The 13,975-nt window shown below is 40.0% G+C and overlaps 1 protein-coding gene across 3 annotated transcripts in view; it reads right to left on the bottom strand.

Moving 5' to 3' along the window:
* Nucleotides 1-5,441: 5,441 nt before the first annotated feature.
* Nucleotides 5,442-13,975, bottom strand: part of ARAP2 (ArfGAP with RhoGAP domain, ankyrin repeat and PH domain 2) — a 197,954-nt gene continuing 189,420 nt past the window's right edge. For all 3 annotated transcript variants that reach the window (XM_079920687.1, XM_079920685.1, XM_079920686.1), the window contains one exon: nt 5,442-7,752. In XM_079920687.1, the coding sequence (XP_079776813.1) occupies nt 7,393-7,752 (360 nt within the window). In that variant the 3' untranslated portion in view covers nt 5,442-7,392. The remainder of the gene's footprint in view (nt 7,753-13,975) is intronic.

The following is a 13,975-nucleotide window of genomic DNA, read 5'->3' on the forward strand; positions in this document are numbered from 1 at the left end:
ACTGAGGCCGGGGGGAGGGAGGGGCATTGCGTGCGGGGCAGGCCTGCCGCGGCAGAGGCCGGCGTTACGTTGCACCAGCCTGAGGCCCGCCGTGCGTTCTCCCGGGGAAGTTGTCCCTGGATTCCGGGAACCTGGCGATCCAGGCTCCCCGTGGCGGCCTGCACAGGCTCCCCGGAAGAGGGGTGTGGATGGTGACCTGTGCTCGCACACAGGCCCCTTGGTGGCGGCAGCAGCAGCCTTAGCATCTCCCGCCCGTCCCTGGGGTCCGTGCTTTTAGCCGCGGCTCGCGCCCGTTTCTGGGGTCCGCGCTTTCAGCCGCGGCTTGCGCCCATCTCTGGGGTCTGCATTTAGCCGCGGCTCGCGCCCTTCTCTGGAGTTCGTGCTTTTAACCGCGGCTCGCGCCCGTCTCTGGAGTTCCTTTAAGCAGCGCTCTTAAACCCCTCTCTTTGTGCACCAGGAAACAAAGAGGGAAGAAAAAGTCTCTTGCCTCTTCGGCAGGTGCAACCTTTTCCCCGGACTCCCTCCCGGCTAGCTGTGGTGCATAACCCCTTCAGGCTATGTTCCAGCCGCCAACCCCAGTCCTGTCCCTGCCTCAGCTCCCAGCCCCGCCCGCCCTAGCGGGTGAGCAGACAAGCCTCTCGGGCTGGTGAGTGCCGGTCGGCACCGATCCTCTGTGCAGGAATCTCCCCGCTTTGCCCTCCGCACCGCTGTTGCTGTGCACTCCTCCGCGGTTTTGAAGCTCCCCCCTCCGCCTCCCGCAGTCTCCGCCCACGAAGGGACTTCCTAGTGTGTGGAAACTTTTCCTCCTTCACAGCTCCCTCCCACTGGTGCAGGTGCCGTCCCTATTCTTTTGTCTCTGTTTTTTCTTTTTTTCTTTTGCCCTACTCAGGTATGTGGGGGGGTTCTTGGCTTTTGGGAGGTCTGAGGTCTTCTGCCAGCCTTCAGTAGGTGTTCTGTAGGAGTTGTTCCACGTGTAGATGTATTTCTGGTGTATCTGTGGGGAGGAAGGTGATCTCCGCGTCTTACTCTTCTGCCACCTTCAAGGTCCCCCTCCCTTGTTCTTTGATCATCTTTACAATGACTACCCTGAACTCTTTCTCAGGTACATTGTCTATATCCACTTCACTTAGTCCTTCTGGAGTTTTATCTTGTTCCTTCCTTTGGAGTATGTTCCTCTATCATTTCATTTTGCCTAACTTGGTTTTTTTTTGTTTTTATGTATCTGGTACGTTTCCTGACCTTGGAGAGTGACATTTTAAAGGAGAAGTCCTATGCATGCCAGCAGTGCAATTCTCTCTCTTTGCCAGAGCTATATGCTCTAGGGTTCCCCCCCATGAGGGTTGTATGGATCTTTGTATTGTGGCAGGCTGACTAGCCTAGAGCAGTTCCTGTCTCTTGTTGGGATCATTGTCCTTCAAGCTACTTTATTATACCATGACTTCATTTATTCAACATATCCTTCAGTAGTGACTATAGGCTATGTTGTAGGCACTGTTCTATATACTGGGAATATAGTGGTGAACCTAAGATTCTGCACTGGCTGAGTTACATTCTGGTGTAACTAATTAGACCATTAACACATATACTAATAATATGTAAATTGTCAGGTGATGAGTCCTATGATGTAAAAAAAATAAGATAAAGGGGATAGAAGGTGATTATGTCATTTTATATGAGATGTTCAGAGGAAGTGTGTCTGGTAAGGAGACATTTAATGATGCTTTAGATATGGTATATTTGAGATGACAGTTGGACACTCAAGTGGAGATGTAAATTAGTCTTGAACCCAGTGAGTAGGTCCAGACTGTAGTTAAACAGATGGGATAGCTGGAAGATGTACTGTATTTAAAGCTATGAGATTGGATGAGTATCCAGTAGAGGATCAGAGAAGACTGACTAGTGAAGGAGGAAAACTACAAGATAATGGTGTCCTGGAGACCAATCCTAGAATGTATTGCACAAAGGAGGGGAGACAAACTGTATAAAATTGCTACAGATAGTGATGGGTCAAGTATGATGATTGAAAACTGACCATTTAGATTGGCAATGAGGTTGTTCTGACTTTGAGAATAGTAGTTATGGTAGAATAATGGGAAACAAAATGTTGAATGAAGAGGGTTTAAAGAAAGAATGGGAGGGAAAAAGTAGAAGGCAGGAAGTGAGACAAATTTTACCACGAGATTTGCTGCAAACAGAAGTCAAATGAAGCATTAGCTGGAGGGAAGATGAGATTCCCTCCAATGAGATATGTCACTTTTTTCTGAGCAATATTAGTGTTGATCTGATCTCAGGATCATGGTTTGGCTTATCTGGGTTGATTGAAATGACTTTTTGTCTCTCCCTAGTTTAGTGAATGCTCAGTTATTTAACTGAAGACCTCTCTGTGTTGTTCTTTGAAAGGATTAACAATATTTTCTATCAATCCAGTTTTGTGAACAATCAGCATCTTCACTCTTCTGGAATAGTGGTTCTTCATGTCACAGAACTTGGATCTTACAAGCAGCCCCAAACTGTAATTTTGCTGGGCAACAATTTTGAATCGTTTGTGCTGTATTATTTCAGTATTAAAGTTATTTAGCTAGCTGACTTCTAAGTAGTTACATCTCAAAATGCTCTTATCCTCCATTAATCATTATGATAGGTGTAACTCTGATGTAGTATTACAAAGTTATTCTGAGATGTGGGATAACAACAGTGCAAGAACTAGTGCTTGAAAAAACCAGGGGGCATTCTGCTCATCTGATACCTATATTAACAGATTAATATAAAAGTGTACTCGGGCTACATTAACGAAATTCCAGACTGGGTGGCAGAAATAATAGGAATTTATTTTCTCTCAATTTGTTTTGGAGGCTAGAAGACTGAGATCAAGATGTTGGCAGGTTTGATTTCATCTGAGGCCTTTCTCCTTGGCTTGCAGATGGCCGCCTTCTTGCTGTGTCCTCACATGGTTTTGCCCCTGTGTGTTGTGTGTCCAAATTTCCTCTTCTTATGAGGACACCAGTCAGATTTATGAGAACCCACCCCAACAACCTCATTTTGACTTAATCACCTCTTTAAAGGCTCTATTTCCAAATACTTCAAATTTGGGGGTACTAGGGGTTAGGGCTTTAGCATATGGGTTTTGGGGAAACACAATTCATCCTACCACCTGTGGTAATCTGTTCTGTTAGTGTATAACATATTTTTAAAGGGACGAGAAAAAAATAAGCAATTTGAAAAACAGTAGTAAGAAGTAGCAACTTAGACCAAATGAGAGTTAGAAAAACTAATAAATTAATAAATAACATTTACTACTCCTCTACTGTGGGTCAGGTATGTGATATACACACACATATAAAAATATGTATACAGTCATCTCTCAGTATCTGCAGGAGATTGGTTCCAGGACCTGCTACTGATACCAAAATCTGAGGATGCTCAAGTCCCATAGTCAGCTCTTCATACTCATGGGTTTTGTATCTGTAGGTTCAGCCAACCATGAATAGCATATTAAGTTTTCAGTCACAGTTGCCTGAATCTGTGAATGCAGAATGTGTGGATACTGAGGGCCAACTGCATACTTATTGAAAAAAATCCACAGATAAGTGGACCTGTGCAGTTCTTTCCCTTGAACTATCTGGGGGTTAAGGGCGCTGACCTCTGCCCAGTTGAAAATCCTTATGTAACTTAGAGTTGGTTCTCCCTATCTGTGGAATCAACCAACCATAGATCATGTAGTACTGTAGTATTTACTGTTGAAAAAAATCCATGTATAAGTGAACTGGCACAGTTCAAACTTGTGTTGTTCAAGGGCCAACTGTATATGAGTCATACTACAAGATCAGTGTTATTCCCACTTCTTGGATGAGGACATTTAGATTCTGAACTTTAATAATTCACAAAAAGTCTTAAATCTGTACAGGTATCTCAATTTTTAAAAATGTTACATTCAACATATGGTAGCCATGGCAGAGAAGATAAGGATATACAAAATAATTTAAAACATTTAACAAAAAATTGTTAAAAATAATAACTATAAAATGTAAAGCAGATAAATTTTAGCTATCTACAAGATTCATTTCTGTGATGTCTGTTTCCAAATGATTAGAAATAAATGTGATGATTGTACACATAATAGGATATCCACATTGTTGATAATATTAAAGTCTTGGTGCAAATTTTGATGAGATAGTGAAAGTTTACATTTTCTTCTCCCCAGAGTGATTATCAAAAGTTTAAGAAAACGTGCAAATATCTGGATACTACCATCTATCCAAATACATTTGGTGCATTTTCAAAAGTATTTCCTTTTACAATATAGTTTGTTTTAGGATTAAAAATTATCAAATGTAAATGCAAATTAGCAGCTAATATAGTTATGTGCACATCATATTTTTGCTTCAATTACTTTTGCTTAGTTTTATTCACTTTAGTTAGGGCTCTAGAAATGAGAGTACCATCAATCTGTTTGTGTCATGTCTGCATATATTCATCATTTAAAAAAGAACAATATTCATACTGACATGTTTGAAAAAATGACAGCTAGTTTGAAGTGTATATTAAATTCAGATTTTTTAAAAAAGGCAAAAAGGAAAGGCAATCTATTTGATTTATTTCTCTATTTTGAAAAGTTGAAAGTGGTTATTTTGAAAATCAGTTGCACTCAAGTGGACTTGTAAAACAATTTTAATTTTTACTCAAAATATATGAGAGGTCATCATTAGTCCTTATCTTACACTTGTAAAATGGAGACAATTGTACAGGAAGGGAAGGGAAACAGAAGTTATTAGATTTTAAGCTCAAGTTTCAAAAGTATTCAAATAAGGCAGGTAAAAAAAAAGATACTTTCCCATTGTCCAACATAATTTTCATGTCCCCTTATTTCATAAAACATAAATATCATTTACCAGAAATAATAGTTTATTTTAGATTTTTTCCTAAATACCATGATTTCTTGCTTTTTAAAGGAAGGCTCCCCAGCAGTGCCACCTATAAACTGACCAGCAGTTTCTCTCTTTAAAAAAATTCCAATCTATGTGGATTTAAAGAATAAATATCACACCCCCATGGTAAACTATTTTATCACCACCATATATAAGTGATCAGTATTTTTCAATGAAGAAATTCATAGCATCAAACAGTGTTATACTGCACTATGATTGGACTGACTGAAGTATGGGCCTCTGTATACAAATTCTGATAAGACACCTGAAAAACAGGGGGAAAAGGAAATGGAAACTTACACTGCATTGAAGAGACTGTGTGCAGAGGACCTTGCATGGATGCCACTTGCACTGAGTGCAAGTGGAATAAAGCTAGGAATGAAGCTTGGCTACCTAAAATAATTTTGATCAAAGTAATTTTGATCAAAACTCACCCAACCTAATAAAATTCTAAAGAAACTGACAAAAAGTGCTACCCCTAATGTCACCTATAACTAGATAGTATTGTCTGTGAGGAAAATAACCAACTCAGTAGGTACTCTTTATGTGGAAACAAAAATAGAGGGCTTTGTCATTATTCATCAGGCACAGGGAGGAGAATGCTGCTTTATTAAAAAAAAAAAAAAAAAGACAAGGTTAAAAGTGAACTGGTAGCCCCCAGAAGTATAGTATCAATTGTTAATCTAACTCCTACCTCCAGGTGGCCATATGTTGTACACTTCCAGTAAATTCTGACTCAGTCTTACCTAATAAGAAATGAACATACAAAGAAAAACAATAAACCAACAATAAAACCCTGTGATGATGAATGTTGCTCATTCCAAAATAAGAGTAAGGAACTCTGAATAAAAAAAAAACAAAAATTGCTTGTACACAGCAACAGTGCAAGTGTCATCCATGCCAGGTCCTGTGCACACAATCTCTTCAATGCAGTATAAGTTTCCTCTCAGCAGCCACCTGCAAAGAACTGAAGTGTAGTGAATGGATTTGCACTGCAGCTGATTCACTGACACTGTAAGGAAGAGTGGCCAGTGCCATTATTCGTGTTTAGTGGCTGAATACTAATCTTGGGAAATACTTAGTCACTAGACTTTTTTCTTAACAAGCAGTTTCTCATGAACAAGGTCTGGTCAACAGTGAACTAGAATGAATCTCAACCTGACCTCCTTGACTTTTAGGACATTTTTAACTCTGCCTCTCTTTTTTTTTTAAATGTCGGTTCATTGGTTTGTTTATTTATTTACTTTTGGCTGTGTTGGGTCTTCGTTTCTGTGCGAGGGCTTTCTCCAGTTGCGGCAAGCGGGGGCCACTCTTCATCACAGTGTGCGGACCTCTCACTATTGTGGCCTCTCTTGTTGCAGAGCACAGGCTCCAGATGCACAGGCTCAGTAGTTGTGGCTCACAGGCCCAGTTGCTCTATGGCATGTGGGATTTTCACAGACCAGGGCTCGAACCCCTATCCCATGCATCGGTAGGCAGATTCTCAACCACTGCGCCACCAGGGAAGCCCCCTCTTTGCCTCTTTTAAAGTGTTGTTTGATAGGCAGCCACTAAAATAAATCCTCCCCCTTTCAACTTACTTCCTTTTTTTCCCCTAAGGTTGGCCCTGTGTAAACCTAAAAACATATGGTAACTTTATATACAAGGTTTCTCAAAGTGCAAAATGTGTTACATATAATTTCATAGGCTTCATTTATACAGAGCATTCTATACAATACAGTACAGTTTGCGAATTCTGTTCATAAATTTACACCACTTAGACAACTACAGTTGACCCTTGAACAATGTGGGTTTGAACCGCCATGGGTCCACTTATACATGGACTTTTTTTTTTTTTTTTTGCGGTATGCGGGCCTCTCACTGTTGTGGCCTCTCCCGTTGTTGAGCACAGGCTCCGGACGCGCAGGCTCCGCGGCCATGGCTCACGGGCCCAGCCACTCTGCGGCATGTGGAATCCTCCCAGACCGGGGCACGAACCCGTGTTCCCTGCATCGGCAGGCGGACTCTCAACCACTGCGCCACCAGGGAAGCCCCATGGACATCTTTTGATAGTGAATCCTACGGCACTACATGATCCACAATTAGTTCAGTCCACAAATGCAGAGGAATTTTGTATACAGGGGAGGGGTTTGACTACAAATTATGCATGGATTAACACACCAACCCTTGCCCATGTTGTTCAAGGGTCAACTGTACTTCAAAAGGTGGCCACTCAAAGTAACCCAATGCCTTCCTACACAAGGTTAATATAGCTGAACTGTACAGGCTTTGTTCAGAACAAAACACAGTGAATTTACACTTATATATACATACATAGTTTAAAATGCTCTTTAAATGGTTAAGGATAGCTAGACAAATCTCACCAACCATGAAATATATTTTGGTTTCTGGTTTGCACACATACATTGTACACAATATTTAAAAAAATAATTTGCAAGACAAGTCATTTTATTTATTTTTACACCATCTACTCAGGCTGTGACTCTTTTGGAAGGGTTCTTGCCCGCTGTAGAACCACACTAAGCTCTTCGATGACCTTTGGTGGTAACTTATTATTAGAGTCCAAAGTAGCTTTGCCATTCCTGTCCTCAGTCTTCCTCAATGTCTTTAGGCCTTTCTGGCCTTTCTGTTGCCCTTGAAGGACCTCAGCCTCTGTGTCCTCCAGACAGTTGAAACTCCAATGTTTTCTGGTTCGACTTTGAAGTTTCTCATCCTTGTGCTCCAGGCACTGGGCCACGATGGAGGCTCTCTCCCTTAAGGTGCCATCCCCAGGCTCTTGGTCACGCTTTGCACTGAGCCGTAGCCTTTCGAGTTCTGCTTTTGCACTCTAAAAATAAAACAAAACATCTCACAGGGAAGCAAGATCTGGAACACTTTTTTTAAAGAATACTCTGCACATAAAAGTTGATGCTTCTTGTATTAGAATTTATTTCTATGATTTAGGTTCTAACATGACTTTGGTACAAGCAGCATGTCTGAATTTATAGACTGATCTTAGAGCTACAAAATCAACTGAAATGGAGATCATGGAAATTCATTTTAACAAGCATTTAGCATACCACTTCAAAGATGTCTTTCAAGTTAGTTATTCAAATTAACTCTCATTTCAAACTTGCCTCTTCCAATTCAGTGCCGCTTATATGTGTCACATATTCATGCATCTGTAATTCCTACAGTGTTATACCCAAAGGGCAGAGGAAAAAGGGAGTCTCCGTGGCCATGAGTCCAGGAAATGCTCTGTACTACAGATCCCTCTTTGAGAGTCACAATACATATTAGCATATTAAAGAAGCTAAGAAATATTAGAGCAGAAAAATCTGACTTCTTTTTCTATTTTCTCTTCCCCAAATATTTGACTAGTGAAATCTTTTCCCCACATAATACCCTATTAGAATCCCACAGAAATATATACCCATAGATATACTTATGAAAATACTGAAAGGTATATATAGTTGTGTATTAAAACCCGCTTTTGTATCAATGGATTAAAGTACCCATTCATTCAGTGAACTTTAAGTGCCTACAGGTACCAGAAATACATCGAGACACAACTTGCATTGGGACAGAGGTGCACTTTCCTAACTAGCGTCCAGGGTGTCTTGTGATTGGGCAAGTACTGGCATCCAGAACTCTCATGAGATTCTCAAAGGTGACTACAACCTCATCAAATGTAAGATAAAAGAATGAACAACAGAGAAGCAAGCATCTAGTGGATATGGAGCCACAGCAAAAGGCTACCCAAAAAATTGGGTCAGGGCAGGAAGGCATAGTCATTTTTCTTTTCACAAACAAGAATTGAAGGAATTTCTTCAATATTTCCCTAGTAAAAATTGAAAAGCACAGAAAGAAGAAATCCAAAGAAAATTTTTTTTATTATATTACAAATGTTTGAGAGACAGAAGATGAAATAAAAGGGGTAGTATATAATATTAAGAATGGGACTATTTTGCAGATAGCAGAGTAGTAGGACGTGAGCTCACCCCTTCTTAGGAAAACACCAAAAATCACAACTAACTGTTGAACAACCATGAACCAAAAAAAAAAGCCAGAACCTACCAAAAAAGATACCCTCCATCCAAAGACAAAGAAGAAGCCACATGAGATGGCAGGAGGGGCACAATTGTGATAAAATCAAATCCCGTATCTGCCAGGTGGGTGACCCACAAAACTGGAAACTAATTATACCACAGAAGTTATCCCATAGGAGTGGAAGTCCTGAGCCTCACATGAGGCTTCCCAGCCTGGGGGTCTGGCAACAGGAGGAGGAGCCCCCAGAGAATCTGGCTTTGAAGGCCAGCAGAGTTTGATCACAGGAATTCCACAGGACTGGGGGAAAACAGAAACTCCACTCTTGGAGGGTACACACAAGGTCTCATGCACACCAGGACCCAGGGAAGAAAAAGAAATGAACTCATAAAAGACTGGGCCAGACCTACCTGCCAGTATTGGAGGGTCTTCTGCAGAGGCAGGGGGGAGGCTGTGGCTCACTGTGGGGGACAAAGACACTGGCAGCAGTAGTTCTCGGAAGTACTCATTGGTGTGAGCTTTCCTGGAGGCTGCCATTTCCTCCCCAAGACCTCCAGTGGTGGGACGCCTCAGGCCAAACAACCAATACAGCACCACCCATCAGCAGACAGACTGCTTAAAGTCTTCCTGAGCATGGCCCTGCCCACCAGAAGGACAAGACTTAGCTTCACCCACCATTGGGCAGGAACCAGTCCCTCCCACCAGGAAGCCTGCACAAGTCCCTTAGCCTCATCTACCAGAGGGCAGACAGCAGAAGCAAGAACTACAATCCTGCAGCCTGTGGAAATGAGATGGCAGAGGATTATTTCCCAGATGAAGGAACAAGATGAAACCCCAGAAGAACAACTAAGTGAAGCAGAGATAGGCAATCTACCGGAAAAAGAATTCAGAGTAATGATACTGCAAGATGATCCAAGATCTCAGGAAAAGAATGGAGGCACAGATTGAGAAGTTACAAGAAAAGTTTAACAAAGACCTAGAAGAACTAAAGAACAAACAGAGATGAACAACACAATAACTGAAATGAAAAATACACTAGAAGAAATCAATAGCTGAATAGCTGAGGCAGAAAAACGGATAAGTGAGCTGCAAGACAGAATGGTGGAAATCAATGCTGCAAAACAGAATAAAGAAAAAAGAATGAAAAGAAGTGAAAACAGTCTAAGAGACCTCTGGGACAACATTAAATGCCCCAACATTCACATTACAGGAGTCCTGGAAGGAGAAGAGAGAGAGACAAAGGATTTGACAAAATAATTGAAGAGATAATAGCTGAAAACCTCCCTACCATGGGAAAGGAAACAGTCACCCAAGTCCAGGAAGTACAGAGAGTCCCAGGCAGGATAACCCCAAAAACAACATGCCGAGACACATAGTAATCAAATTGACAAAAATTAAAGACAAAGAAAGAACATTAAAAGCAACAAGGGAAAAGAGACAAATAACATACAAGGGAACTCGCCTAAGGTTAACAGCTGATTTCTCAGCAGAAACTTTACGAGCCAGAAGGGAGTGGCACAATATATTTAAAGTGATGAAAGGGAAAAACCTACAACCAAGAATACTCTATCCAGCAAGGCGCTCATTCACATTTGAGAGAGAAATCAAAAGCTTTACAGACAAGCAAAAGCTAAGAGAATTCACCACCACCAGACGAGCTTTGCAACAAATGCTAACGGAACTTCTCAAAGCAAAAAAGAAAGGGCCACAACTAGAAACAAGAAAATTACAAATGGAAAAAGCTTTCTGGCAAAGGCAAACATACAGTAAAGGTAGGAAATCATCTGCACACAGATATGATTACCAAAACCAGCAACTGTGAGATGAGGAGAGCACAAATGCATATTGGAAATGCATTTGAAATGAAAAGACCAGCAACTTAAAACAATCTTGTTTGTATATAGACTGCTATATCAAAACCTCACGGTAACTGCAAACTGAAAATCTACAATAGATACACTCAAAGAAAAAGGAATCCAAACACAACACTAAAGTTAGTCATCAATTCACAAGAGAACAAAAGAGGAAAGGAAGAAAAAAGAGCTGCAAAAACAAATCCAAAACAATTAACAAAATAGCAATAAGAACATATAGATAATTACCTTAAATCTAAATGGAATGAATGCTCCCACCAAAAACAGACTGGCTGAATGGATACAAAAACAAAACCCCTAGGGCTTCCCTGGTGGCACAGTGGTTGAAAGTCCACCTGCCGATGCAGGGGACACGGGTTCGTGCCCCGGTCCGGGAGGATCCCACATGCTGCAGAGTGGCTGGGCCCGTGAACCTGCACGTCCGGAGCCTGTGCTCCGCAACGGGAGAGGCCACAACAGTGAGACGCCCACGTACCGCAAAAAACAAACAAACAAAAAACCCCTATATATATTCTGTCTACAAGAGATGCACTTCAGATCTAGGAACACATACAGACTGAACGTTAGGGGATGCAAAAAGGCGTTCCATGCAAATGGAAATCAAAAGAAAGCTGGAGTAGCAATACTCATATCAGACAAATAGGCTTTAGAATAAAGACTGTTACAAGAGACAAGGACACCACATAATGATCAAGGGATCAATTCAAGAAGAAGATACAATAATTGTAAATATATAAGAACCCAATATAGGTGCCTCAATATATAGGGCAAATACAGCCATATAAGGAGAAATCGACAGTAACCAATAATAGGGATTTTAACACCCCATTTTCATCAACGGACAGATCATCCAGACAAAAAAATCAGTAAGGAAAAACACTTTAAATGACATATTAGACCAGATGGACTTAATTGAGATTTATAGAGCATTCCATCCCAAAGCAGCAGAATACATATTCTTCTCACGTGCACATGGAACATTCTCCAGGCCATGTGCTGGGCCATAAAGTGAGCCTCAGTAAATTTAAGAAAATTGAAATCATCAAGCATCTTTTCCGACCACAACAATATGAGATTAGAAATCAACTATAAGAAAAAAACCCGTAAAAAACACAAACATGTGAAGGCTAAAAAATATGCTATTAAACAACCAATGGATCACTGAAGAAATCAAAGAGGAAATCAGAAGATACCCAGAGACAAATGAAAATGAAAGCACACTGATCCAAGACCTATGGATGCAGCAAAAGCAGTTCTAAGAGGGAGGTTTACAGCAATGTAATCTTACCTCAGGAAACAAGAAAAATTACAAATAAACAACCTAACCTTATGCTAAAACAACTACAGAAAGAAGAAGAAAAACCCAAAGTTAGTAGAAGGAAAGAAATCATAAAGATCAGAGCAGAAGTAAATGAAATAGAAATGAAGAAAACAACAGAATATCAATGAAACTAAAAAGCTGGTTCTTTGAAAAAATAAAATTGATAAACCTTTAGCCACACTCATCAAGGAAAAAAGGGAGAGGGCTCAAATCAATAAAATCAGAAATGAAAAAAGAGAAGTTACAGAGACACCACAGAAATACAGAGGATCATAAGAAACTACTACAAACAACTATACGCTAATAAAGTGGAAAACCTGGAAGAAATGGACAAATTCTTAGAAAGGTACAATCTCCTAAGACTGAACCAGGAAGAAATAGAAAATATGAACAGATCAATCAGGAGTACTGATATTGAAACTGTGATTAAAAAACTCCCAACAAACAAAAGTCCAGGACCAGATGGCTTCACAGGTGAATTCTATCAAACATTTAGAGAAGAGCTAACACCTATCCTTCTGAAAGTGTTCCAAAAAACTGCAGAGGAAGGAACACTCCCAAACTCATTCTATGAGGCCATCATCACGCTGGTACCAAAACCTGACAAAGATACTACAAAAAATGAAAATTACAGGCCAATATAGCACTGATGAACGTAGATGCAAAAATCCTCAACAAAATACTAGCAATCTGAATCCAACAGTACATTAAAAGGATCATACACCATGATCAAGTGGGATTCATCCCAGGGATGCAAGGATTCTTCAGTATCTGCAAATCAATCAATGTGATACACCATATTAACAAATTGAAGAAGAAAAACCATATGATCACCTCAATACATGCAGAATAAGCTTTTGACAAAATTCAACATCCATTTATGATAATAACTCGCCAGAAAGTGTGCATAGAGGGAACATACCTCAACGTAATAAAGACCATATATGACAAACCCAAAGCTAACATTATATCCAACAGTGAAAAGCTAAAAGCATTTCCTCTAAGGTCAGGGACAAGAGAAGGATTTTCAATTGTGCCACTTTTATTCAGCATAGCTTTGGAAGTCCTAGCCATGGCAATCAGAGAATAGAAGGAAAAAAAAGGAATGCAAATTGGAAAAGAAGAAGTAAAACTGTCACTGTTTGCAGATGATGTGATACTATGCATAGAAAATCCTAAAGATGCTACCAGAAAACTACTAGAGCTCATCAATGAATTCAGTAAAGTTGCAGGATACAAAATTATTACAAAGAAATCTGTTGCATTTCTACACACTAACTATGAAAGATCAGAAAGAGAAATTAAAGAAACAATCTCATTTACCATCTCATCAAAAAGAATAAAATACCTAGGAATAAACCTACCTAAGGACGCAGAAGACTTGTACTCTGAAAACTATAAGACACTGATGAAAGAAATCGAAGATGACACAAACAGATGGAGAGATATACCATATTCTTGCATTGTAAAAATCCACATTGTCAGAATGACCATACTTCCCAAAGCACTGCTATCTTTAAAATAGATAACCAACAAGGTCCTCCTGGATAGAACAGGGAACTCTGCTCAATATTCTGTAATAACCTAATGGGAAAAGAATTTGAAAAAGAATAGATACATGTATATGTATAACTGAATCACTTTGCTGTACACCTGAAACTAACACAACATTGTTAATCAACTATACTCCAATATAAAATAAAAATTTTTTAAAATACTATTTTGAAAAAAAAAAGAATGAAACTGAGTAGCATAAACAGTGCTGTAACTAAGGATGTCTAATATAATGTTTAAAGGGCAACACCTCACCTCTTTATTTTTCTCTGTAG

This window comes from Stenella coeruleoalba (genome assembly GCF_951394435.1).
Source record: "Stenella coeruleoalba genome assembly, chromosome: 4".
Taxonomy (NCBI): Eukaryota; Metazoa; Chordata; class Mammalia; order Artiodactyla; family Delphinidae; genus Stenella; species Stenella coeruleoalba.